Source organism: Scardinius erythrophthalmus, assembly GCF_964197995.2.
Source record: "Scardinius erythrophthalmus genome assembly, chromosome: 7".
Classification (NCBI taxonomy): domain Eukaryota; kingdom Metazoa; phylum Chordata; class Actinopteri; order Cypriniformes; family Leuciscidae; genus Scardinius; species Scardinius erythrophthalmus.
Window position 1 is genome coordinate 5,145,043 of NC_138227.1, and position 27,782 is coordinate 5,172,824.

A 27,782-nucleotide genomic window follows, 5' to 3' on the forward strand; every position below is an offset into this window, starting at 1 on the left:
CTGGACGTCATATATATATATGTGTGTGTGTGTGTGTGTGTGTGTGTGTGTGTGTGTGTGTGTGTGTGTGTGTGTGTGTATAGTTTGATTCTTTTATTTATAATATACCTTTAATTTTGTGGATTTGTGTCAGGTTTGACATATTTATGTATATATTATATTTAACAATATTTTACATTTAATTAATTATATATATATATATATATATATATATATATATACAGTATATATATATATTTTTTTTAATAAATTTTAAATATGTATAGATATTTTACAGTTTAATGTTTTGTATTTAATAGTCCTTTTTTATTTTTGTGGGTTGATGGCAGGTTTGGCTGAGCGCTTTCTCTCTCTCTCTCTCTCTCTCTCTCTCTCTCTCTCTCTCTCTCTCTCTCTCTATATATATATATATATATATATATATATAAACAAATTATATTCATTGACTTATTTATATTTATTATTTATATACTGTATATATAAATAAATATAATATTAATAAATATATATTTAATATTCCTTTATTTTTGTGGGTTGATGGCAGGTTTGGCTGAGCGCTCTCTCCACAGAGATGAAAAACACTCTGAAACATCATCTGTGTGAGTGTGTGAATGCTGGGAAGAAAGGAAACGTGGACCCCACACGCTTCCCTTCTCAGGTAACACACACACACACACACACACACACTCACGTTTCTTCAGAAACACCCTTGAGTTTCTGCGGTTGAGCTGAAGTGACTCTGGAGTGACTCTGTTTCCAGATCCTGTGCTTGGCGGAGCAGATCCAGTTCACGGCGGATGTGGAGAACGCCATCCGCCAGCAGAACCTCCATCAGCTGGAGCAGGAGCTCAGCGCCAAACTGGAGAACTACACCAGTGTAGACACCAACACGGACGACACTGCAGGTACAGTGTGTGTTTAAACCTCACCTTACTCTAATCTGATGAAAAGTGTTCAAAAATTCATACAGGTTTGAAACAACTTGAGGGTGAGTAAATTATGACATTTGTAAGTGAAGTATTCCTTTAATACAATTGTTTTTTTCACTTCTAACACTTCATCATACATGATCATACTTGTTTCACTTACTGAAATGCAAATCAATTTATAACCTTTATATAATGTGTTTTTTCTGGATTTTTTTGGTTGATATTCTGTCTCTATCGGTTAAAATAAACCTACCATAAAAATGATAGACATTTCTTTGTAAGTGGGCGAACTTACAAAATCAGCAAGGGATCAAATCATTATTTCCCCCTATATATATATATATATATACATATATATATATATATAATATACAGTACCAGTCAAAAGTTTGGAAACAAACATTACTATTTTTAATGTTTTTGAAAGAAGTCTCTTATGCTCATCAAGCCTGCAGTTAAAAAAAAAAACAAAAAAAAAAAAAAACAGTAATATCATGAAATATTATTAAAATTTAAAATAACGGTTCTCTTTTTTAATATACTTTAAAATGTAATTTATTTTTGTGATGCAAAGCTGAATTTTCATCAGCAAGTACTCCAGTCTTTGGTGTCTTATGATCCTTCAGAAATCATTCTAATATGATGATTTGATACTCAGTTATTATCAATGATGGAAACAGTTGTGCTGTTTAAGATATTTTTTTGGAATAATTTTTTCAGGATTCATTGATGAGTAAAACGTTAACAGCATTTATTCATAAAAACAGCATTTATTCAAAATAAAAACATTTCTAACAATATAAATCGTTACCATCACCTTTTATCAATTTAACGCATCCTTGTTGAATTAAAGTACTAATTTCTTAAAAAAAAAAATAGTTATTGTTCCCAAACTTTTGAACGGTAGTGTATATTGTTACAAAAGATTTCTATTCTAAATAAATACAGTTCTTTTTAACTTTTTATTCATCAAATAATCCTGAAAAAAGTATCTCAGGTTACAAAAAAAATATTAAACAGCACAACTGTTTCCATCATTGATCATAAATCATCATATTAGAATGATTTCTGAAGGATCATAAGACACCAAAGACTGGAGTACTTGCTGATGAAAATTCAGCTTTGCATCACAAAAATAAATCACATTTTAAAATATATTAAAAAAGAGAACCGTTACTTTAAATTTTAATAATATTTTATAATATTACTGTTTTTTTTTTTTTTTTTTTTACTGCAGGCTTGATGAGCATAAGAGACTTCTTTCAAAAACATTAAAAATAGTAATGTTTCCAAACTTTTGACTGGTACTGTATATAATAATATAAATAATAAATGTATGTCTGACAAAAATCTCAAAATAATAATCATAATAATTGGCTTTATATAAAATAAATAGGCATCTATGGTATGTCCTCATTTTGATGTAGTAAATGTGTGTGTGTGGTTTGTTTCAAAGACACTGCTCTGTGTGTTTAATTCCTTTAATGTGAACCTCAGGGTTTTTTTCCTCACTGCCTCTAATTCTCTGGCTGCATATTCACATCGTTTGCTAATCGTCAGATTAATCAAACAAATAAAGCGATGTGAACATCCATAAAGCTCTTTAGTCCATTTATGAGCTCAGGGGTTTATTCACTGAATCTTCAATAAGACTCTCTATAAATTCAAGTAAATGGATCTTCTGACAGTGTTAACAGTTATTATGGGTAATTCTGCTTATAAGTCACTCAGGGAAAAACTGCTGCTGCTGATCCATTACAAACACTTCTAGCCTGTCCTTCATATGCCTCTGTTTAACAACAACACCTCTGCTCCCAATCACATCTGTGTGTGACTTCATTATTAGTGCTTCAGCAACAACAGTCATTAGCTGTCGATGCGAGTCAGATTCTGAGTTTCTGATGGTTTTGTCCCGTAGAATCAAGAGTTCTGCAGTTGAAACTGAAGGCTCTGATCCTGGACGTGGTCCACAACATCTCAGTGGTTCAGAGTCTGAGAGAGGCTCAGATTCACACCACCGACGACTGGATCTGGAAGAAACAGCTGCGATTCTACCTGAACTCAGACCAGTGCTGCTCCATACAGATGGTGGACGCTGAGTTCAGCTACACCTATGAGTATCAGGTGAGGGTCACATGATCGGCACAGAAATCTGACACTGAGCTAACTGTGGTTTTGAATGTACATTTAGTCTCCTCTGAAAACAGACTCTAAATTGTAATGTGGACTCATGCACTTTCTGTAAAGCTGGTGTGAAATGATGTGTATTGTGAAAAGCGCTGTACAAACACACGTGAAGTGAATTTAATACACACCTGTAGACCTGCACTGGACACATTTCCGTTGCATTTTTGTGTCAAGTGGCACAAGGGAGGCTGGTTCAGTCTCACATGAAGGCTAGAACCGAATCCTCAGGCTGACTCTCTGTCTCTCGCTTTCTTTCAGGGCAATGCTCCTAAACTGGTACACACACCTCTCACGGATAAGTGCTATCTGACTCTAACACAGGCCATGAATATGGGTTTGGGCGGGAACCCCTACGGCCCCGCGGGAACTGGCAAGACTGAGTCCGTCAAAGCCCTGGGAGGATTGTTTGGCAGACAAGTGCTGGTCTTCAACTGTGATGAGGTACACACACACACACACACACACACACACACACACACACACACACACACACACACACACACACACAAGTGCTCGTCTTCAACTGTGATGAGGTACACACACACACACACACACACACACACAAGTGCTCGTCTTCAACTGTGATGAGGTACACACACACACACACACACACACACACACACACACAAGTGCTCGTCTTCAACTGTGATGAGGTGCACACACACAAGTGCTGGTCTTCAACTGTGATGAGGTACACACACACACACACACACAAGTGCTCGTCTTCAACTGTGATGAGGTGCACACACACAAGTGCTGGTCTTCAACTGTGATGAGGTACACACACACACACACACACACACACAAGTGCTCGTCTTCAACTGTGATGAGGTACACACACACAAGTGCTGGTCTTCAACTGTGATGAGGTACACACACACACACACACACACAAGTGCTGGTCTTCAACTGTGATGAGGTACACACACACACACACACACACACACACACAAGTGCTCGTCTTCAACTGTGATGAGGTACACACACACACACACACACACACACACACACAAGTGCTGGTCTTCAACTGTGATGAGGTACACACACACACACACACACACACACACACACACACAAGTGCTCGTCTTCAACTGTGATGAGGTACACACACACAAGTGCTGGTCTTCAACTGTGATGAGGTACACACACACACATACACACACACACACACACACACACAAATACACACACACACACACAAACACAAGTGCTGGTCTTCAACTGTGATGAGGTACACACACACACACACACACACACACAAGTGCTGGTCTTCAACTGTGATGAGGTGCGCACAAACACATACACACACACAGGGCCGTGCACAGGGGGGTGGCCCGGTGGCTAGAGCCACTGCCCCTCTGCCCTCATCGACTGAGGTGCCCCTCTTCCCCACCCCCACCGCTCCGCTCAAAGCATTCCGCTGATTCCGCTAATCCGCTCCAGGTTTTCCCGCTCACTCCGCAGCATCACTCACAGTTCACGAAAGCTGTCTCATTAACAGGTAGGCTATGCAAGACAGTGGTTGAATCTGCGAAATTAGTAATTTGTTTTTGTTGTATTTATGTTGGTAATGTTTTGCTCTTGGTCTTCTGGCTTCTGGCTCTTTCTTTGATTTATCAAGCAGGGCTGGACTGGCCATCGGGCATACCTCGCACTTTCCCAGTGGGCCGACGTGCTTTTTGGGCCAATACATCTCATACTCATACATTAGTTTTATTATTAGGCCTATTATTTTTTCTTTTTCTTTTTAACGGCCCATAAAATTAGTACATCGGCGGCCCATTCATTTTGTTTTGTTTTGCTTAATTGGCGGTGCTGGGTTTGTGCCGGTGTAATGCATCGGTCAGAAAAAGTCAGCGTTAGGTTTTTTTTTTTTTCTTCTTCTTCTGACAGACCAGTCCATGAAACACGTAGATCATCGGCCCATTGGTTCTTTTCTTGAATGACACTGGGTTGGCCCAATCACAACTTTAAACGAGTGAGCGAGTGTGCAGCAGTGTCAGTGTGTATCTGTCAAAATAGTCAGCGAGATGGAAACACAAGGAATGTGCAGAAAAACAGCTTGAAAAAATAAAAACAGGCCCTTAAAGCAGATACTGTAAAATGTGTCAAAATATACACTACCGTTCAAAAGTTTGGGGTCAGTAAGATTTTTTTATGTTTTTAAAAGTAGCCTATCTTCTGCTCACCAAGGCTAAATTATTTGATAAAAAACAAACAGTAATATTGTGGAATATTATGACAATTTAAAATGACTGTTTTCTATTTTAATTTTAAATTGTAATTTATTCCTGTGATAAAAGCTGAATGTTCAGTATCATTACTCCAGTCTTCAGTGTCACATGATCCTTCAGAAATCAGTCTAATATGATGATTTGATGCTCAAGAAACATTCATTATTATTATCAATGTTGACATTTCGTTTCGTTACACAACAGTTGTGTACAATTTTTTTTTTTCAAAATTATTTGATGAATAGAAAGTTCAGAAAAACAGCATTACTGTATATTCACATAGAAAACAGCTGTTTTAAATTGGAATAATATTTCAGAATATTACTGTTTTTGTTTGCATTTTTAATCAAATAAATGCAGCCTTGGTGAGCAGAAGATACTTCTTTTAAAAACATTAAAAATCTTTCTGACCCCAAACTTTTGAATGGTAGTGTATGTTTTCTGCCCTTCATCAGCTCCTGTGATGATGATGATGATAGTGAGGAGGATCAGGAGAGAGTGAGAAAGTGTAGAGCCCGCGGTAAGCAGAACTACTTTCAAAACACTTCGGCTATGTCATGAGTGTAGGAACCCATAACCCAGTTACAGATCATTTCCACATCTGCATATTTGACGATTACCGCAGTTCACTAGAAATTTTATGTAAACCATGTTTTTCGTCAAAATAAAAGCTTGATGCAGTTTCCGTCAAAATAAAAGAGCATATGCTTATCTCTTTTCAAGTATAGAAATTGGTACAAAACTAATTATGAAAGTTTCCTTTATTGTTTTACAAAATATGGCTATTACTGTCATTTGATTACTATTATAACTATTATTATGTAGTAGGTGTAATGTAAATAGACACTGTAACTAAAAGTGGTTTGAATTTTTCTTTGTTTAATTTGCAAATTAAAATGCACAAAATTGTCTTACATGGGGGGCATGTCCCCGAACCCCCCTAGAAGGGCCGAGGTCCACCCACCACAGTTTTACCAAAAATCCTGTGAGAAACACTGGTATTGATATGCCAGTGCAGCTTACAGCTTGTTTTAGGATTCACCACTGTATTAATAAATGTCAAATTTTTACTATTTCATCTGTTAACTCTCACTCGTTCATATACTCACTCATTACATGGGATTAGTGGTTTTAAGGAATAGGAGTTGGAATGCATATATTTAAGGGCGTGCAAAGATGGGTGCTGTTTATGATCATATAGTGGGCCAGTCTGGGCCAAAATGCCAGGGCCATTTTTTTTTTTTTTTTTTTGCCCCAGTCCAGCCCTGTGTACAACATATCCATGTTCTAGAATTAGCTGCTTGTCTAATCAAATTATTGTACTCTTGATCAGATCTAATACAAATAACAAAATTTTATGTTGTTGGCACACTTTGTAGTGTGCTAACCCCCCCAAAAAAACTAAATAGTGCCCCTTTTTTGGTATGGGCCACTGCCCCTTAAAATGTCTGTGCACGGCCCTGCACACACACATGCACAAACACACACACACACACACACACACACACACACACACACACACACACACACACACACACACACACACGTGCACGCACATACACACGCACACAAACGCAGGTACAAACATCCGTTTTGACTTAAATATCTCCTCTGGAAATCATTAGTTGTTTATTACACATCGTTTATTATTTTGAAATATTATTACAAGTTAAAATAACTGTTTTCTATGTGAATATATAGTAAAGTGTAATTTATTCCTGTGATCAAAGCTGAATTTTCAGCATCATTACTCCAGTCTTCAGTGTCACATGATCCTTCAGAAATCACTCTAATATGATGATTTGATGATCAAGAAACATTTATGATTATTATTATATGATATGATGCTTCATATTTTTTACGGAATTAAGCTTTTTTTTATTTTATCTTTTGTAACATTATAAATGCATTTACTGTCACTTTTGATCAATTTAATGCATCCTTGATGAATAAAAGTATTTTTTATTTGAAATGTAACTGTATAGGGACATTTTCACAATAAGCCTTTACATTTAACAGCATTTTCCCATTCAGAGGTCGTGTCTTCACAGCACCCAGTGACAAAAAGCCAGTAAACCTGCTTAATGTCTCAGCATTATATTGATGCTAGCAAAAGACACATTGCATTAATCTTCACGTTTCTGAGAATAGCAGTGTTGCCAGTTCTGGAAAAGTGAATCAGCCAACTTTACATCAGTGAAACCGGTTTGATGTGTGAAGCTGAACTCTGTGTGTATCAGGGTATAGATGTGAAGTCCATGGGGCGGATCTTCGTGGGTCTGGTGAAGTGTGGAGCGTGGGGCTGTTTTGATGAGTTCAATCGGCTGGAGGAGACCGTGCTCTCCGCCGTCTCCATGCAGATCCAGGCCATCCAGAACTCTCTGAAGAACCACCGGACCTCCTGCCAGCTGCTCAATAAAGAGGTGCGACAGACACACGCCTGTGGTGTAACACGGTGAAGTGATTATTACCAGAGCTTTTCTTCATTGTCAAGTCGAGTCACATTTATTTATATAGCGCTTTTTACCAAACACAGTGTTTCAAAGCAGCTTTACAGAGATAACAGGAGAATAATGCAACAAAGTTTGTTTCCTGAGGAAAATAGCGTCACAGTTCAGCTTTCAGTGAGGTTTCATTTTGTTTTAAATAAGTTATTAATTTAGTTAATTTATATATATATATATATATATATATATATATATATATATATAGCCGCTCTGGGGCCGGTTTCACAAAGATAGACTTTGACTATGGCTTAGATATAGTAGATAGTCAGACTTCAGATAGACATCTAAATCAGACCGTTGCACAAAGCACTTAAGACTCTGACTATCTTAAGTAGGACTACACTGCAATGCATTCTGGGTAAATTAAGACACTTTTCAAAACAAAAAACATGGCGGATCGAGTAAGCGCATTCAACCGCTCAGTGCAGTTTACCCCAGCAGAGAATATGTGTTTGTTGAAGGAGTATAACAGTCACAAGGACATTTTACTTGGGAAATTTAGCGGAGAATGTAGTAACGAGAAGAAATGTTTAAAAGAGTCTAATTTTGGTGTCTAATTTTTTTGGTCTAAATTAAGTCAGTCTTTATTTTTGTGAAACAGTCTAACTTGCATTAGACTGTCTATGAGCAAATTTTAGACTAACACTATAGACCGGTCTAAAGTAGCTTTGTGAAACCGGCCCCTGGAGTAAACCGTGATGTCATCGTCCAGCTCAGTTCAGCTCTTGTATAATAGTGTCAGTGCAGGCAGATCAATAATATTGTTGAATATTAAATTACATTTTAAATTCGTCTCCTCTGGCCAATGAACGAACAGTGTTTGAACAATTAGTTAACAACATTTGTTAAAGTCCTCGTGAACCGGAAGTTGCAAACGACTTTTCTCCAGTGTTGTGACGTATTTCCCAGTGAAGCGGAATATTGAACAGAGGGCAGGGTTTTACTCTAGCGCTCCTCCTCTCCATCAGACTAGCGGTTTGAGGCATGTGGTTTAACGTTTTCAACCCAAGCCGTCAAACTGACGTCATCAGAAAACGAACGCCATTCCAGACCGGAAGTAACTTTTCAGATTTTGATTAAAGATTACTACGGCAAACTATTGTTTTCTGTGTATTAACTTGCACGGATTAATTGTTCACCACAAGACTAGTAATTTGCGCTAATAAAGTCAATTTTGATTTCACATCGACTTTAACAAACAAGTATTCATTACTTCAGTGAGCTCATTGTCTCTGCATTAAATTATTACATTGTTTGAATTAATACATTTTTCGCTAACTGTGACTTTGTATATGTACATTTCTGAAACATTTAGACAGTTTCCTCTGATAACTGACTCTAAATTGTAATGTGGACTCGTGTCAGTAAAGATTACGGCGACTTTTACCTTCAGTAAAAGGTCAGGGAGAATGACCTCAGGTGATCCTAATCCCGTGCGGATAGACCCGCTGTAAATATGTGAGTAAATATTTCCTGTTTAAAAGTAGTTTTCCGCGTTTTTTCCAAGTATGGAGACGCTTGAAAAGCATCAGTTGCGTTCTAGACGCTGGGACGAGTCTGTGGCAAAACTCAAGTGTTTCACACACACCATTCAGATCTGAGAGGAGATCGACAGCACTTGTTAGAGGAGAAACATCTTTTAGCGTTAGATACGTGTCTATTACCAACACAATCCAATCTGAAGTTAATTAATACATAACTGTTTTATATACATAAATATAGGTTATGTGTGTTTGCGCACGTGATATCAGGAGGCAGCGTAATACACACATGAGTGTGTTTACTCTCCCACTTCTGCTGGTTTTACTGAGATCTCTGATCCCGTGCGAACTGGCCATTAATATTACAGACGTCCTGTGGTAAAGTTACATTACTCCATCTACCCTTGTAAAGCTAATCCCATCCGAATAGGGCTATACACACTTCAGTTCATGACACACACCAACACAACAGAGTCTGAGAGCGTCTGTGTGTGTTTTCAGGTGGAACTGGACCCAAACTCAGGTGTGTTTATTACTCTGAACCCAGCCGGCAAAGGATACGGAGGGCGGCAGAAGTTGCCGGATAATCTGAAGCAGCTTTTCCGACCGGTTGCCATGACGAGTCCTGATAACGAGCTCATCGCTGAGGTCATCCTGTATTCAGAGGGATTCAAGGAAGGAAAGGCACTTGGGAGAAAACTGGTCGCTATATTCAATCTGGCCAGGTAGAAGCTTGAGTGTTCGTGTAATATAACACTACAGTTCAAAAGTTTGGTGCCGGTAAAATATATATAAATATATATAAATACCTTCATTCATCAAGGATGCATTAAATTTATCAAAAGTGACAGTAAAGACATTTATAATTATATCCTCCTGGGACCCAGGAATAGACTTTTGTCCACCGTAGTGGACATTATATTGTAGTGAATTTCTCTGACACTGTACATGTCACATGTCACACCTGTGTGTCCTGTAAAGAGCACAATCAGGGCTTTCCAGAGACACCAAGTGTTTGGAGGTTTCACCATGAAAACAACTTCTCCTTGGTCTTTAAAAATGTCTGACATTAATTTAGTGATCAAATGTAGCACTCTTAAGGAAATATGATAATATATTGTAATTATAATTTAAATCGGACTACTTTTCACATTGTATTTCATAAACCAACATGAAAACGTGATGGGGTTTCATATCAAAAAATGACTTTCTGTTCCAGCAACAGGGCGTTGATTTCATACATGTCCACTGTAGAGACATCAGGAGTTACATCATGTTTATCAGGCATTATGGGAGACACAACAAGTGAATATGGAAATAAGTTATACATCAATATTCCTATGAAATATTAGATATTATTATTAAAATGTGGCTAATTATTACTCCAATTATTACACTTCTTCTTTCATTAAATGTTGCTCCAAGAACACATATTAGATACAGTGTATAGACACATTGCATTGAATGGGAATATTAATTTATGTCCATTTTACCCACATATTGCATAAAGTAAAATGGTGTATCAATTAATTCCGTTATATCTTTCATAACATAGTTGAGAATCATCTTTATACAACTGTTAGTTAAAATAAATCCTGAAACCCCAACATTTATTGGTGATTGAAAAAAAAAAAATCCCATTGTTTTTGCCTATACATATAATTTCATGTCATTTTATTTTTTAAACAACTGAGTCCTGGTGTCCACTACAGAGGACACAGCATAACATATGAATACAATATCATTTTTCAAAAATGTTTTTTTTTTTTTTTTTTTTTTTTTTTTTTTACATTTGTTTCTTATGCTCTAAACCAGGGTTCACCAATCTCGGTCCTGGAGGGCCGCTGTCCCTGCAGAGTTTAGCTCCAACCAGCTCCAACACACCTGTTTGAAAGTTTCTAGTATGCCTAGTGAGACCTTGATTAGCTGGTTCAGGTGTGTTTAATTGGGGTTGGAGCTAAACTCTGCAGGACACCGGCCCTCCAGGACCGAGATTGGTGAACCCTGCTCTAAACAATGTGATGACATGAAAAAAAAACTAAATTCAAAACTTTTTTTTTCTGGGTCTCAAGAAGATATCTAATAGATTGAAAAATAAAATGTATCACGGTTTCCACAGAAATAATAAGCAGCAACTGTTTTCAACACTGATAATAATCATAAATGTTTCTTGATCATCAAATCATCATATTAGAATGATTTCTGAAGGATCATGTGACACTGAAGACTGGATTTTTACCGATCAAATAAATGCAGCTTTCAAAGACATCAATTTGAACAGTAGCATATATATCATTTATTTTAAATCTTATTATTTGATATTTATGTATGAATATAAGTGCATGTGAATATGTGTTTGTGTTCAGAGAGCTGTTGACGCCCCAGCAACACTATGACTGGGGTTTGCGTGCGCTAAAGACGGTCCTGAAAGGCTGTGGGAGTTTACTGCAGTTACAGAGACTGAACAACAACCCCAGTAAGAGACTCTCACTGGAATCAATAATCAATAATCACTTGATGAATAAACGGTCCAGGATCGCTTCACGCCCGTACTCTCCTCATGTGTGTCTGCAGTGAAGGAGAGCTGGTTAGTGGTTCAGGCTCTGAGGTTAAACACCATGTCAAAGTTGACGTTTGCCGACAGCTCTCGGTTTGATGCCCTGGTCAGAGACGTGTTTCCTGGAGTGGACTTTAAAGATGTGGAATATGAGACGCTCAAATCCGCCCTGCTGTCTGTGTATGAAGAGGCACGACTGGAGATCATTCCCAGTCAGGTACCTGTCCATGCACCCTACCTAGGGCTCTACGAAATCTGCTTCATTTTTTCCCCCAAGTACCATTTTTGTTTCTCCCACATTTCGTTTTTTCCATTTCCATTTTTCTATATTTCATTTTTTTTCTTCCAGTTTACGTTTTTTGCATTGCTTTTTTTTTTTCCTCTATGTAATATTTCTGGTTTCCATTTGAATGGTTCAATTAAATTTTTTTTTGTTCAATTCAATTTTAGTATTTTTTTATTAGCAATTTCGTCTGTTAATTTGATTGTCCCGTAATGACTTTGAATGTTTTCATTTAGTTTTACAAAAGCAAAAAATCTTTTTAAAATAAATAATAATTATATTATTTATATATAATATATATATATATATATATATATATATATATATATATATATATATATATATATTACACAGAAACCCAAAGGCCTTTATGACAACCTAAGTAAAAGTTTAGTTCAACTTAAAGAAATTATTTTAACCATTGTTTATATACTTTATACTATATATACTATATACTTTATATAAATACTTTTTTATACTTTAACCACAATTTCTTAAAAGTTGAACAAAAATTAAATTTTTAGGACCTATGAAATTCTACAATTATTTTTTCTTTTCCATAATCCCTTTTTTTTTCCATCTTCGTATTTCTGGATTTCTTTCGTAATTTCTTCAAGTTGAACCAAAATTTACTTAGCTGGTCGTAAAGGCCTTTGGGTTTCTTTGTGTATTTAATGCTATTTTTCTGAACTGAGATGTTGAAATGCTGTTATCGAGACTCAGAGCGGCTCTGCACAGTTCATGTCCTCGTATAGTGAGACGGCAGACGCTGAAAACACCGACCGTGAGCGTCACGCGTGCTTCAGTGTGTGTAGGAGATCAATCATGCAGACTTCAGATGTAAATGTGCTTCAATATTCACAGACACGAGTTCATAGCGCAGTTTGATTCAGTACACAGTCCTGCTGTTGATGTATTCATGCTAACTAACCAAAATCGATGACATTCTGCGTTATACTGGACATTTTTTATGACCGTTTTCAGTGATTCCATTCACGTTTTCCGCATCATATTGTATCATATCTGCATTATAAGTGTGTGTGTGTGTGTGTGTGTAGGTGAAGAAGGCTCTGGAGCTGTACGAGCAGCTCCGGCAGAGGATGGGTGTGGTGGTGGTCGGGCCCAGCGGAGCGGGGAAGTCCACTCTGTGGAGGATGCTGCGGGCGGCGCTGGGTAAGATGGGCCGGGTGGTCAAACAGTACACCATGAACCCGAAAGCCATGCCACGCAAGCAGCTCCTGGGACACATCGACATGGACACGCGAGAGTGGTCCGACGGGGTGCTGACGTCCTCCGCACGACAGGTGGTGCGAGAGCCACAGGGTGAGGACTAATACACACACACACACCACATACAGTAACACACCAAACAATACACACATTCAGGGAATGTTAAATACTAGTGCTGGGCAACGATTAATCGCATCCAAAATAAAAGTTTGTGTTTACATAATATATGTGTGTGTGCTGTGTATAATTATTTTATAAATATAAATACACACATATGCATGTATATATTTAAGAAATATTTGCATGTATATTCTGTATATATATATTTATGAATACATATTACATATATAAATAATACATTTTTGTGCATTTATATATATACACAGTAAACACACATATATTATGCAAACACAAACTTTTATTTTGGATGCGATTAATCGTTGCACAGCCCTGTTAAATACACATCAACATTGATAATGAACACTAAACACACACATTACGCTTTACCGAGACCAAACACACTCAGCAAACACCCAATACACACAGTTTTCCAGTCTTTTCCTGACGGTTTTCTCCATTCCTCTCTTTCTCTCGTTCAGAGGTGAGCTCATGGATTATATGCGATGGAGACATTGACCCCGAGTGGATTGAGTCATTGAACTCTGTGCTGGATGATAATCGCTTACTCACGATGCCCAGCGGTGAGAGGATTCAATTCGGCCCCAACGTCAACTTCCTGTTTGAGACCCACGACCTGAGCTGCGCCTCACCAGCCACCATCTCCCGCATGGGCATGATCTTCCTCAGGTAACGCTTCTAAACCATAGACTGTGAAAAAACATGGATGTAGTGTCCGTGACGTCACCCGTATGTTTCTGAAGAGCAGTCTTTGAAGCCCAAAGCCCGGCCGTCGCCATCTTGGCAGCGTGTCACTCAAGCGGCCACGCCCTTAATTATGCAGAACTTTAAGGCTTAATATAACTTAAACGGATGAGTTATAAAAAAAAATCAACCCTCTCACAGTCGTCATGAAGGGCAAAATTAGCTATATAGACCAAACCCACTTTTTGCACCAGGCTGTAAACATATTGTTTTGTGCTGTAAAGTTGGGCATTTTAACATGGGGGTCTATGGGACTGACTCTCTTTTGGAGCCGGTCTCTAGTGGCCAGTCGATGAACTGCAGTTTAAGTCACTTCTGTGTTGGATTCAAGAGAGAGACGTTCTAAACGCTGCACAGCTTCATCCAACCTAAATCATCCAATCAGCTGTCAGTTTGCTCATGTACCGTCCCCAAAAAGCAGTCAATCATGTATGTCTATTTAAATATCACTGCAGTTTACATGTTATGTGTGTTACAGTGATGAAGACACTGACGTTGGCTCTCTCGTGAAGTCATGGCTGAAGAGGGAGGATGAAGACAACAGGATGAATCTGGAGAACTGGCTCAATGATTATTTCCACAGAGCTCTGGAATGGGTTCTCAAACAGGTGCCGTCCCGTCACACACACACACACCCACACCTTTAACTCTTCGGAGTCTTGGGCTATTTTGGCCGTTTTTGAGTACTTTTAATTTTTTTTATTTTGCGACATAAACAAATGTTTACCATACCAATGTTTGGTATTGTTTTTTTCAGCACAACATCACCTATATGAACAGACAATTATTTTTTTACTTTTATGTTCTGTATCAACATACTGGACCCAAAATCACACAAAAAACACAAAATCCGAATAGAAAAATATTTTTTTTACTACAAAAAACGCAAATATGCTCAATGAAGCATTTTAAAAGGTTTAAAATGTAAACACAAGTTGTAAATGTCAACATATACAGGTAAAATTCAGATATAATCAAGCTATATACAAAAAAAATATGATTTACAAAAAAAAAGCGAGTGTTGCCATAGGCTTTTTTTTCTCTTTTTAGCTTTGCCACTTTTTAAAAGTTTATGCACACAATTATTCAGAGAGCTATATTTAAGGCCTTGCATTCCCAGAGTATGAGGGTTCCCAATTAGTGCAAATACAACATAAAAAAGGTCAAATTGAGATAAAATCAAACTATATACAGCAAAAAGCAGGTGTGGCAAAAGGCGTTTTTTCTTTTCTTTTTTGCTTAGAAACTCTACAAAACACTTCATGTACAATTACACAGACAGCTACATTACAGGGCTTTCCTTCCTTGAGTAAGAGGGGTTCCTAAAAAGTGCAAATATACTATACAAAAGGTAAAATGAACACAAAATCAAACTATATATACAACTATTTACAACGAATATCAGGTGAGTTTTTATTTATTTATCTGTGCCACTCCTCAAAACAGTTTCTGTCAACAATGAGACCAAAGACATTCGCTTCATTTTCCTTCCACAAAAAACTACCTAAACTATCTACACTACTCCTAAACTACTCTCAAAATCTATTCAAACTTTTCCAAAAACTAGCAATAATATCTCTCTCTCTCTCTTTCTATATGTCTCTCTGTCTACTCCGTCAATCTCCCGAGTCGACTCCCGCGGGCGCCTTTCAATTTCACTTCTTTGCTCAGTTGGCTCCTCCTCCACTCCCTAAAATGTGCAGCCTGAAGAGCAGAGTCAGCAGATTCACACATTTTTCTCCGTTTTGTTTTATGACAAAAACCGACGAAGTTATGAGAATAAATGCAACGCATGTCGCATCCCATCTTGCGTTCCTTTACGAACGCGTCAATATTTAAAAAAAAAAATTATATAAAGTTTAAATGATCATATCTCCGTTTTTACTTGGTCTATCAACACAAAACAAAAAGTAAAATAGAGTTTCAAGCCAGCACTTTCGACAGAAGTGGACAGCAGCGCTCAACGTGACTTTGTTTTTATGCTTCGACATCTTAAACTGGTCATGTGATTTGATCACGCCGGCGTGATCGGCGACTCGGAAGAGTTAACTCGTTCATGTTCACGGCATCTCCATCTGTTTCTCTGCAGAGTGATTTTGTGGTGGACACCAGTCTGGTCGGGACGGTGCTGAACGGTTTGTCCCATCTGAGAGGGGTCAGAGAGAGAGGACAGTTTGTCGTTGGACTCATCCGTGGTTTGGGAGGAAACCTCGCGCTCAAATGCCACCAGGAGTTCGCCAAGGAGGTCAGAGCCGCCCTGATTCATGGGAAATGTAATTTCATGCCTGCTCAGCCTTATCACCTGTCATTAAATTTAGGAGCCGCTCCCTTACATTAACGCGAGTCGTAATTTAAAACTTGAGTTTTAAAGAAGCAGCAGTGAAACTCTGATGTGATTCGCTCAGGGGTCAAAATCTACGTTTTATGTTGTCCACTCTTAAAGTCAGTCAAGGTTTCTTGCACCATAAATTTAGTTTTCATGGTCATATTCCATCCTCTCTCTGCCCAGTAGAAATAATCAGGTGGTTTTGTTACGGTACCTTGATGTTCTGAATGTGTTTAGGTTCTGAGTTGGGCCAGAGAAAGCCCTCCTGACCCCCGTAAGCCCCTGGACACGTACTACGACCCCGCGTCCGGCCGTCTGTGTGCGTATGAGCTGCAGCGAGGGGACGGTGTGTGTGAGGATGACCTCAGTAACCCACATAATCTCCCCGTCATACACACACCTGACATGCAGCGCGGACTCGACCTCTTCACCCCGTGGCTCTCGTCCAATCACAGGCAGCCGTTCCTGCTGGTGGGGCCGGAGGGTTGCGGGAAAGGGTATGACACACATTCACATTTACATGTTTACATCACACTTTAATTAGGTTAGATTCTCATTTTGCATATATTCTAGTTAGTGCTGGGCATGTGTTTACATAATATATGTGTGTGTGCTGTGTATAGTTATTTTATAAATATAAATACACACACATGAATGCATATATTTAAGAAATATCTGCATGTAATTTAGATTATAACACATTTTTCTTAAATATATACATGCATGTGTGTGTTTATATATACAAAATAATTTGTACACACATATATTATGTAAACAAGCTTTTATTTTGGATGCAATTAAATGTAATATTAGTGAAACACACTGTTGAACCCTGCTTATACAAATACACATGCACAGAATGACAGATTGACTCATTGACTGTGTGTGTGTGTGTGTGTGTGTGTGTGTCAGGATGCTCCTGCGCTGTGCTTTCGCTCAGCTTCGCTCCACACAGGTGTCCGTTGTGCACTGCAGCGCTCAGACGTCCTCCCGTCACGTCCTGCAGAAACTCTCGCACATGTGTTTGATCATCAGCTCCAACACGGGACGCGTGTACCGTCCCAAAGACTGTGAGAGGCTAGTGCTCTACCTCAAAGACATCAACCTGCCCAAACCCGACAAGTGGGGCACCAGCAACATCATTGCCTTTCTGCAGCAGGTCGAATGCTACACCTTTTTCTTTTCTTTTTTAGTGCGAATCAAGGTTTCTTGCACCAAATCAGGTTTTCACAGTATTTTTTTCCTGCAGGTTTTGACATATCAGGGCTTCTATGATGAGAACCTGGAGTGGGTCGGGCTGGAGAACATTCAGATTGTGGCTTCGATGTCAGCAGGTGGCGCTGTGGGGCGGCACCCGCTCACGTCACGCTTCACCTCGATCGTGCGCATCTGCACTATTGAGTGAGTACTGATACACACACACTTGCACATGTGCACTTATATCTAAATGATATGGATGCTTTTTTCCACCACAGAATAAAAAAATAAAATAAAAGGTAATATCTCACAATTCAGACTTTTTCTCTCTCACAATTGCGAGTTTAGAGATCTTAGAAATGTTCCCTCTCAGAATTCCGAGTTGTCATCTTCCAATTCGGACTTTTTTTTTCTTGGAATTCTGAATTTACATCTCGCAATTCTTTGTTGTTGTTGTTGTTTCCGCCATGAAATAAAAAAAAAAATACAAGAGGTAATTGCAACTTTTTTGCTCACTTTTTTTCTCTCGAAATGGCAATTTTGAGATAAAAAGTCACAATTGCCCTTTTTATTTTGAAATAAGCTTCCATAAAATGGGGACATTGCATAGAGTTCCATTTATTTTTATACTAAGTTAGCTAGTTATAAATACTATAACCTCACCCTAACCCTAACACTAACAGACGACTTTCTGCATTTATGAGGACATCCTCAAAAGGAAGTTTTGGGTGGTTTTGTGACGTCTATCACACTTTTGGGTACAAATTTGTCCCCAAAAATGTTTAAGAAGGCACACACACACACACACACACACACACACACACACACACACACACACACACACACACACACACATTCTTGTACATCTGTCTTTATAGATGTAGGACTTTCATTGACACAATGCAATCTCTAGCCGCTTACCCTAACCTTACCCATCACAACTAAGTGCCTAACCCAACCCCTGACCCTAACCCGACCCTTAACCTCAGTATAACCTGATCCCTAAAACCAAGTATTGACCCTCAAACAGGCCTTTAAAGGCTCTCAAAAAGTGAGGACTGGCCAAAATGTCCTCACTTTGCTCTCTTTCACTCCATTGGTCTAAAACTCAAACTGGTCCTCACAAAGATAGTTGTACAAACACACACACACACACACACACACACACACACACACTAATCCATCTCTCCTGTAGTTATCCAGACAGAGAGCAGCTGCAGACCATCTACAGCGCGTACCTGAAACCCGTGCTGCAGAGGACTCTGGGTAACGATCCAACCTGGAGCTCTGCAGGGAAGATCCACCAGCTCGCCGGCTCATTGGTGCAAGTCTACGAGCAGGTCAGATGTGATTGGGCATTTAAAAAGTGTCTGTGTTGGTGTCATTGTGTAAATGTGATGTACAGAACCGTTCAAAAGTTCAGGGTCAGAAAACAGTTTTTGAAAGAAGTGTCTTCTGCTCACCGAGGCTGCATTTATTTGATCAAAAATACAGTAAAAACAATGAAATATTATTACAGTTTAAAATAGCTGTTTTCTATGTGAATATATAGTAAAGTGTAATTTATTCCTGTAATCAAAGCTGAATTTACAGCATCATTACTCCAGTCTTCAGTGTCACATGATCCTTCAGAAATCACTCTAATATGAGGATTTGATGATCAAGAAACACTTATGATTATTATCAGTGTTGAAAACAGTTCATATTTCTGTGGAAACTGAAACATTTTATTTTTCAGGATTCTTTGATGAATAGAAAGTTCTAAAACAACAGCATTTATTTGAAATAGAATCTTTTGTAACTTTATACACGTCTCTACTGTCACTTTTGATCAATTTAATGCATCCTTGAAGAACAAAAGTGTACATTTCTTTCAAAAAAAAGAGAAATCGCACTGACTCCGAACTTCTTCTGTATGATACTGTAAGTTTTGACTGGTGTGTGTTTGTGTTTTAGGTGAAGGCTAAATTCTCGGTGGATGATCACAGTCATTACCTGTTCACCCCGTGTTTGCTCACACAGTGGGTCCTGAATCTGCTGCGATACGACCTGAGTGCAGGTGAACTTATTAAACCAGCACTAATTCACCAACACGTCCCAAAACTGACACCTCAGTGTCCCCAGAAACATAGGAATAAAATAAGACATGGACTCATGGTTTCAAACACTGTCACTGTCATCTACCCTCTGAGGCAGAACCCTAATTGACCGTTCGCAAAGACCCTTCCCCATTAGTTACTGTTGCTATGTGTCCGACAAGCCACGCCTCTCTCACGCCACACACACCATGTTCACGCAGTGAACAATGTGACGGAGCAGAGAAACTGACAAACCACTGACAGACAGGACAGCCCAGGTTACTTTTGATATGAAACAAAGTCTCAACTTTCAAATTTGGTCATTTTTTTAAAGAAATTTAAACAATAAATAGTGTTTTGTGGCTCTTTAATGTGCCTGACAGATCGCTCAGTTAAAGCTGCTCGCGAACCGATCATCTCTTCCTTCTAGTTCATTTATAGCATCAAATTAGCCTGGGTTTCCCCATTCTGCCTTGAGCGCAGCACAATTTTATTCACACTGCTAGGCAGCCTGGACACCATGGACCAGATTTTACCCTCAAAAAGGGAACCAATCACAGAACGGGGAGGGAGCAGCAAGACGATGACGACGTCTGTGCGACACACTGAAGCAGTTTGTTTATATCTATGGATCCAACATGGCAGCAGGCGCGAAGTTATCTTTCGATGCAGCCTTAGATAGTGTTCTTAGTAGTTTAGAACGCAAGTTTATTTCGTCTTCTTCCTCGTCGAATTTCTGCCGCTCTACATACGTCATCTGGCATAATTGAAACGATTGGCTATGAGCTACGTACAGGCGCATTTGATAGACATTCGTAGCGCCCAATAAACGGCTCTGGGCATTCGTAAACCACGCCTCAAATACGAGAAAATGAACATGTGGTTCCCAGACCACGTCTAAATGAGAAAGAGGTCTGACGTTAGCCAGGCTAGCATCAAATAAACATGAATGAAAATAAGAAGGAGTGTTGTCTTAACCACGGAAAGACGTCAGTACACACCGATTTTCAAGTTCAAATCCTCCAACGTTAATCTACTAACTCTCCTGAGTGCTTTGTCGGACATAAATGGCGGATTCTGCGGATGGTGGATTATGATTGGTCAGACCGCCTGTCAATCAAACTCCCTGCGAAGGGTCAATTTAAAAACCTCAGAAGTGACTGATTAGACACATTCTTGAAGGGCAGCAGCGTTTACGTTCATGCCTTTTATTTTCAACGCATTGCTGTATCTTAAAATCATGGGATCGATTCCCATGGAATGCATGAACTGATCAAATGTAATGCAAAATAAGTCAGTTTGAATAAAAGCAACTGCCAAATGCATAAATGTGTAACTGTTGATACTGATCAGGATTGAATTAAATATAATATTTGAAATCAAGTCATACTATTCACAGTGAATTTAAGGCAGCATAATGTTTCATGTCTTCCTGTCAGAAGTACATCTATAGCTGCGTTTCCATTGCCCTTCAAATTGCGCAAATTGAAATTGCGAATTGAAAATACGGCCAATGGAAACACGTAAATTTCGCAAAAACTCACATTTATCGCAAACAAGTTTTTATGCTCGCATTATGTGGTTTTTCAGGCAGTTTGAAAAAGGGTTTCAGGTACACCATGATTTTTGGAATGACTTATCGCGACAGGAAAAAATGAAGTTTTAGTCGCATAACATCGGTTAATGGAAACGCCGTCATTTCGCAATAGTTTTTTGTCGACATTTAGAAAAAAATCGCAAGTTTTGCGCAAATCTGTAATGGAAACGTTAAAATGTTGTCTTGGTCAGCAGCTGACTAGGTTTTAGAGCCATTAGCCCTATTTAGTGACTTTAATTTCACATGTTGACTTGCTAAAAGGTGTTTGGATTTGGGTGTACCGGTTATAATGAGCTTAATTCTTGAACAGTTGAAGCCTGTGAGGTTCTTAGCATGTGTGTGTGCACAGGTAAATCCGCTGTAGATTCAGTCCTGGAGGTGGTGGCGTATGAAGCCCGCCGTCTGTTCAGGGACCGGATCGTGTCCTCTAAAGATATCAATGTGTTCGATAACATCCTGTCCTCCGTCATCAGGGGCGACTGGGGCTCGGACACACTTGACAACATGACAGGTCACACACTCACACTCACACTCACACTCATCAAAGGATGCGTTCAGTTGATCGAAAGCCACAGTAAAGACATTTATAATGTCACAAAATGATTTTGGTAACACTTTCTATGAAGTCCACGCTTATAATGAACTATAGTTTGAAGTATGAGCATACAAATTGAAAAAGCAAATGCATGACTTATAAGTAATTATTAAAATAATATAAATAACTGTTCTTATAATGCAGTAATGAGTCTTCATAAATGTATTTGTAGAATAGTGATACATATAAATAAGTATAAATGGAGCTATATAATTCATTATAAGCATGGACTTCATAGAAAGTGTTACCAAAATCATTTTGTGACATTATATGTCTTCATAGTATATATATATATTTATATATAATATATATTTTTTTTTTCAAATAAATGCTGTTCTTTTGAACTTTCTATTTATGAACGAATCCACAAAACACAAAAATATGATGCAGCACAACTGTTTTCAACACTGATAATAATCATAAATGTTTCTTGAGCATCAAATCAACATATTATACTGATTTCTGAAGGATCATGTGACACTGAAGACTGGAGTAATGATGCTGAACATTCAGTTTTGATCACAGGAATAAATTACACTTTACTATATATTCATATACAAAACAGTTATTCTAAATTATAATAATAATTGACTGTTTTTACCATATTTTAGCCTTGGTGAGCATAATTGACTTTCAAAAACATTATAAAATCATACCAACCCCAAACTTTTGAATGGTAGTGTATTAGAGAAACTTTAAGGTGGAATTTTCCGCCTTCAAAAATAAACTACTGATTATTTGGAATAAATTGTAACTTATTCACATAGAAAACAGTTCTTTTAAATTGTAATAATATTTCATATTTCTCACCATTTTACTTTATTTTTGATCAAATACATGCAGCCTGGATTGTTCATTTGTGTGTTGTTCTACCACAGATACGTACTTCGTCACATGGGCGGCGTCTCATGAGGCTCGTTCCCCTGGTCAGCCTCTCCCGCCGCACGGCAAACCACTCGGCCGTCTCAGCGCCAGTGACCTCAGAGAGGTCATACACAAGGTAAGAGAGGAAATCAAATTATTACACATATTCATAGTCAGTTTTTCACGATTTGAGTGCATTATCTCAGTAACACTTGAATGAGCAATACAGTATTTATTAATCTTCCTTAATGTTAGTTAATAAAAATACAGCTGTTAGTTCATGTTAGTGCATTAACTAATGCTAACAAATACAACCTTTGATTTTAATAACCTATTAGTAAATGTTGAGATTAATATGAACTAAGATTAATAAATGCTTTAGAAGTATTGTTCATTCTTAGTTCATGTTAACTAAGGTAGTTGGCACCATGCACTCAAATTATTATGATGTAAATATGATTTTTGATGAGATTTGTTTTGAGCGCATTATCTTGTTTTGTGTGTCACCAGGGAATAGTTCTGTACGGTCGTGATAACCGTGAGCTGGACATCCTGTTGTTTCCGGAGGTTCTGGACTACATGTCTCGAGTGGACCGTGTGCTGAGCTCTCCGGGCGGGTCGCTGCTGCTCGCGGGGCGTAGCGGCGTCGGCCGGCGCACGGCTACATGTGTGGTCAGCCACATGCACGGGGCGTCTCTCTTCACTCCTAAAATCTCACGCTCCTACTCGCTCAAACACTTCAAATCTGACCTGAAAACTGTAAGTCTCAGTCCATGCTGACTCTCTGCTAGCCACATTCACATACATTTAGCCATTTAGCCGACGCTTTTGTCCAAAGCGACTTACAAATGAGGACTAAAGCCAACGAGTCATCGTGAAGAGGCAAAAACAACGCAAGAAGTGCTCAAAAAACAAACTTATAAGTAGCATAAGCCAATAAATAACACATGACATCATTCAATCTCTCTCTCTCTCTCCCTCTCTCTCTCTATCTCTCTATCTCTCGCTCTCTCTCAAATTGTAAATATTGCCAAATATTAAATACCAAACAGTATTGCCAAAGCATTGGCCATTACATAAGCAATGAACAAATAATCAATAAAGCAATCAGTAAACAAATACATGAATACATTTACATATACAATAAAAAAAGCTTTTGTACATTTGAACCCATATTCAGACATAAGAGCAGTTCTGAGTTTAGTTGTCTCTCTCTCTCTCTCTCTCTCTCTCTCTCTCTCTCTCTCTCTCTCTCTCTCTCTCTCTCTCTCTCTCTCTCTCTCTCTCTCTCTCTCTCTCTCTCTCTCTCTCTCTCTCTCTCTCTCTCTCTCTCTCTCTCTCTCTCTCTCTCTCTCTCTCTCTCTCTCTCTCTCTCTCTCTCTCTCTGTAGGTCATGCAGTCGGCCGTTGTGGACGGTCAGCAGGTCGTTTTGTTGTTAGAAGATCATCAGTTTGTTCATCCGTCCTTCCTGGAGATGGTCAATAGTCTGTTGTCATCAGGTCAGTTCAAACCTCACTGTGTGTTGCCTAACAATATCATTCAATACGAAACTTTGATACAGTTCATTACTAAATGACATTTTGTGTTGGTAACAGGTGAAGTTCCCGGTTTGTACTCTACTGAAGAGTTGGAGCCTCTACTGTCATCTCTGAAAGATCAGGCGTCACAGGACGGATTTACCGGGCCGGTCCTCAACTATTTCTCCCAACGTAAGGCCACACACACACACACACACACACACACGCACGCAATTGTCTTGACAAGCAAATTTTGCTTTTCTGTGTTGATGCATTTCACATTGCAACATCACCAATATGTCACTTTAGTTAAAAGCAAATATAAATGCATAATATAAATAAAATGCATGTAAATGTTTAGGTGGGTGACATCAGCTATATATTATTCTTTACTAATTCAATACATTTTATAATTCTGATAAAGATTTTATTTTATTTATTTATTACATTTGATCAAGTTACTAAAAATATTTCATTTTAATTTGATTATTTTAAACCTTGAATGCAACATAGGTCACTTTGGAAAAAAAATTGTCTGCTAAATACATAAATGTAATTGTTTGGGTGGGAGACATTGCTTTTCTCAAAAAACAAACAAAAAAAATCAATAAATGTCAGTACTATAATGTAAATCATATTTTGTACTTGCTAGCATGAAGGCTGATTGTGCTCTCATCCTACAGAACTTGTTATTGGACTAACATTTGCATATAAATGCAAAATGTTTCTGGGGAGAAAGACTAAAGTATATTTTAAATGTGTAAATCTGCTAAAAGTTTTTGTCTTTCCAGTGACCACAATACTAAAAACAAGCCACAAAACTAATACTATCAAAGTATTGTTATTATCACTAACTAAAACTATTACAAATCATTTTGTTAGAATAAAAATAAAATAAAATATGAATATTAAGTAAAGTATTGTTATTATCACTAACTAAAACTATTACAAATCATTTTGTTAGAATAAAAATAAAATAAAATATGAATATTAAGTAAAAAAAATTTGCAACTAACTGAAATAAGTTTAAGTTGAAGGATTAAAACGACCAACATTGAAATAACAGTATATAAAAGCTAACTAAAAATCTGAATAAACACTATGATAGTACATAAATCAGAGTGTTGTGTGTGTGTTTGTGCAGGCGTTCAGCAGAACCTCCACGTGGTGTTGATCATGGACTGCACTAACGAGCACTTCACCATTAACTGCGAGAGTAACCCCGCCCTCTACAGGAAGTGCTCCGTGCAGTGGATGCAGGGCTGGTCCGACAGCAGCATGAAGAAGGTCAACATCTGTCACATCTGTGGTCTTTCATTCAGTTAGGTGCCATCTCTCTGGTCATGTGACTCTTCTTTTTTAGATCCCAGAGATGTTGCTGTCGAGGATGGAAGGAGAAGACGAGAAAAATGAAGAAAAACAGAAGAAGAAGAGGAAATCTGGTATGTTGTTGAAGAAGAGCGCGTTTCCCTCTCGTTTCAAAATTACCCGAAGCCTTAAAATTATATTTTATATTATTTTATTTTTTTTGTCCTTATTTTATTTCATTTTTATATTTTTTTATGCACTTTTTTGGGGAGATTTTTTTATTTATTTTATTTTATTTACTATTTAATTACTAGATTTGATCAATACATAATAAATAAATTGTAATTTAAGCACATTCCACACATTCTTTCAACTTAAATTCACAATAACACTCAATTCAACGCATAACCCTTTTAAAGGGGTGGATGATTATGATTTGACTTCTCTAACTTTAGTTAGTGTGTAATGTTGCTGTTTGAGCATAATCAACATCTGCAAAGTTACAACGCTCAAAGTTCAAAGCAAAGGGAGATATTTGCTTTTACAGAAATGGCTTTTTAAGGACTACAACAAACGGCTGGTAGAGACTACACCACATTCCTCCTGGGTTAGTGACATCACCAACCCTAGAATTTACATAAACCCCGCCCCCTGAACACGGTTTATAGATTATCATGACAGAATATGCTAATCAATGACTAGAAGATAACTACACATCAGCTTCATAAATTCATCAACTAACCGTTCAGAAATGTCCTGTTGCTTCTACATGTTGTCACTTCTTCTCGAGTCTCTCCATCATTGTCTGACTCCGGTTTGAACATAAAAGACTAAAAGTTTTTGAAATTTTCAGTGCATGTGTGTGTGTGAGGTAGCCTGGGTGCCAGCCCGAACCCTGCCCACAATATTTTTTGGTCGGGAAGTTCGGTCTGGTCTCGATCCATTGAGGAGTAATTATGCTCGGCTCCTAGAAGGCCGAGCCAATCAAATTGCCAGGGCGGGCTTTAATCGATGATGGACAGATGGTCTGCGGTTACGTAATCACTCACGTCACCAAAGAGCGCTTGATTTGAATTAGTTTACAACAAAGACGACTGCAGCTGGAGAATTGAGATTTCACGAGTTCACATTTACAAATAAGTCAGATAGAATAAATGCGTAGGCTATATGAGATGTCACGAGTTCACACAAATAAGTAAGATAGAATAAATGCGTATATGACGTGCTGTCCGAGGAGAGGGCTGTGGGGTGTGGGCTCGGTAGCCATACTCCCCCCGTGTTCCTGGTTGTGAGAGAACAAGACAAGAGTGAGGATTCGGGGTGGTGGAGGGATGCTGAAAAACTGTCAAGGAGTGTTAGGTAAGTTGACAGAGTGAATATGCTTCCTCGGTAACGTTAGACATGGTATTGTTTGATGACAAGTTGATATTGGATTGATTATTTGTACGTGCTCCTCCCGAACTTTGTTTATGAAACATCACGTGTAGATTCCGCCATCGCGTCTGTTATAGAAGATATCCACAGCGCATTCATTTTAAAAGAGGAACAGAGAGCCGCGCCCTCGACATTTTGTTGGTTGAAAATATGAATGAAGGACATGCGTCATTTACTCCGTTGCTCTGATTGGTTGTAGGTCTATCCAATTGAGTGCAGAGGTTGTTTTTTTTCCTAGTTCGGTTGAGACACGCCCCATAATCAAATCTCTATGGAGCGGTATCAGACTCACATTCTGACTAGAATATGAGTATGACGAAGTCAGGCTATGTGTGAGGTAAAACGACACAAGCTCTTGTAGCTCCGCCCCCTGTGCCGGGAGCAGCAGCTCATTTGCATTTAAAGGGACACACACAAAAACTGTGCGTTTTTGCTCACCCTCAAAAAGTGACAATTTTAACATGCTATATAAAAATATCTGTAGGGTATTTTGAGCTAAAACTTCACACACACTCTCTGGGGACATCAGAGACTTATTTTACATCTTGTGAAAAGGACACATTTTGCATTTTACAT

The 27,782-nt window shown here is 38.3% G+C and overlaps 1 protein-coding gene across 2 annotated transcripts in view; it reads left to right on the top strand.

Moving 5' to 3' along the window:
- The window catches only part of dync2h1 (dynein cytoplasmic 2 heavy chain 1), a 209,961-nt gene that overhangs the window by 119,433 nt on the left and 62,746 nt on the right, over window positions 1-27,782 (top strand). For both annotated transcript variants that reach the window (XM_081371030.1, XM_081371031.1), the window contains 24 exons: window positions 545-658; window positions 761-905; window positions 2,848-3,053; window positions 3,375-3,557; window positions 7,591-7,773; window positions 9,840-10,063; window positions 11,705-11,814; window positions 11,913-12,112; window positions 13,237-13,501; window positions 14,008-14,215; window positions 14,769-14,898; window positions 16,380-16,535; window positions 16,854-17,113; window positions 17,529-17,775; window positions 17,866-18,017; window positions 19,009-19,153; window positions 19,770-19,872; window positions 21,838-21,999; window positions 22,962-23,083; window positions 23,458-23,706; window positions 24,338-24,446; window positions 24,543-24,656; window positions 25,609-25,751; window positions 25,828-25,906. In XM_081371030.1, coding sequence (XP_081227156.1) covers window positions 545-658; window positions 761-905; window positions 2,848-3,053; window positions 3,375-3,557; window positions 7,591-7,773; window positions 9,840-10,063; window positions 11,705-11,814; window positions 11,913-12,112; window positions 13,237-13,501; window positions 14,008-14,215; window positions 14,769-14,898; window positions 16,380-16,535; window positions 16,854-17,113; window positions 17,529-17,775; window positions 17,866-18,017; window positions 19,009-19,153; window positions 19,770-19,872; window positions 21,838-21,999; window positions 22,962-23,083; window positions 23,458-23,706; window positions 24,338-24,446; window positions 24,543-24,656; window positions 25,609-25,751; window positions 25,828-25,906 — 4,009 coding nt within the window. The remainder of the gene's footprint in view (window positions 1-544; window positions 659-760; window positions 906-2,847; window positions 3,054-3,374; window positions 3,558-7,590; window positions 7,774-9,839; window positions 10,064-11,704; window positions 11,815-11,912; window positions 12,113-13,236; window positions 13,502-14,007; window positions 14,216-14,768; window positions 14,899-16,379; window positions 16,536-16,853; window positions 17,114-17,528; window positions 17,776-17,865; window positions 18,018-19,008; window positions 19,154-19,769; window positions 19,873-21,837; window positions 22,000-22,961; window positions 23,084-23,457; window positions 23,707-24,337; window positions 24,447-24,542; window positions 24,657-25,608; window positions 25,752-25,827; window positions 25,907-27,782) is intronic.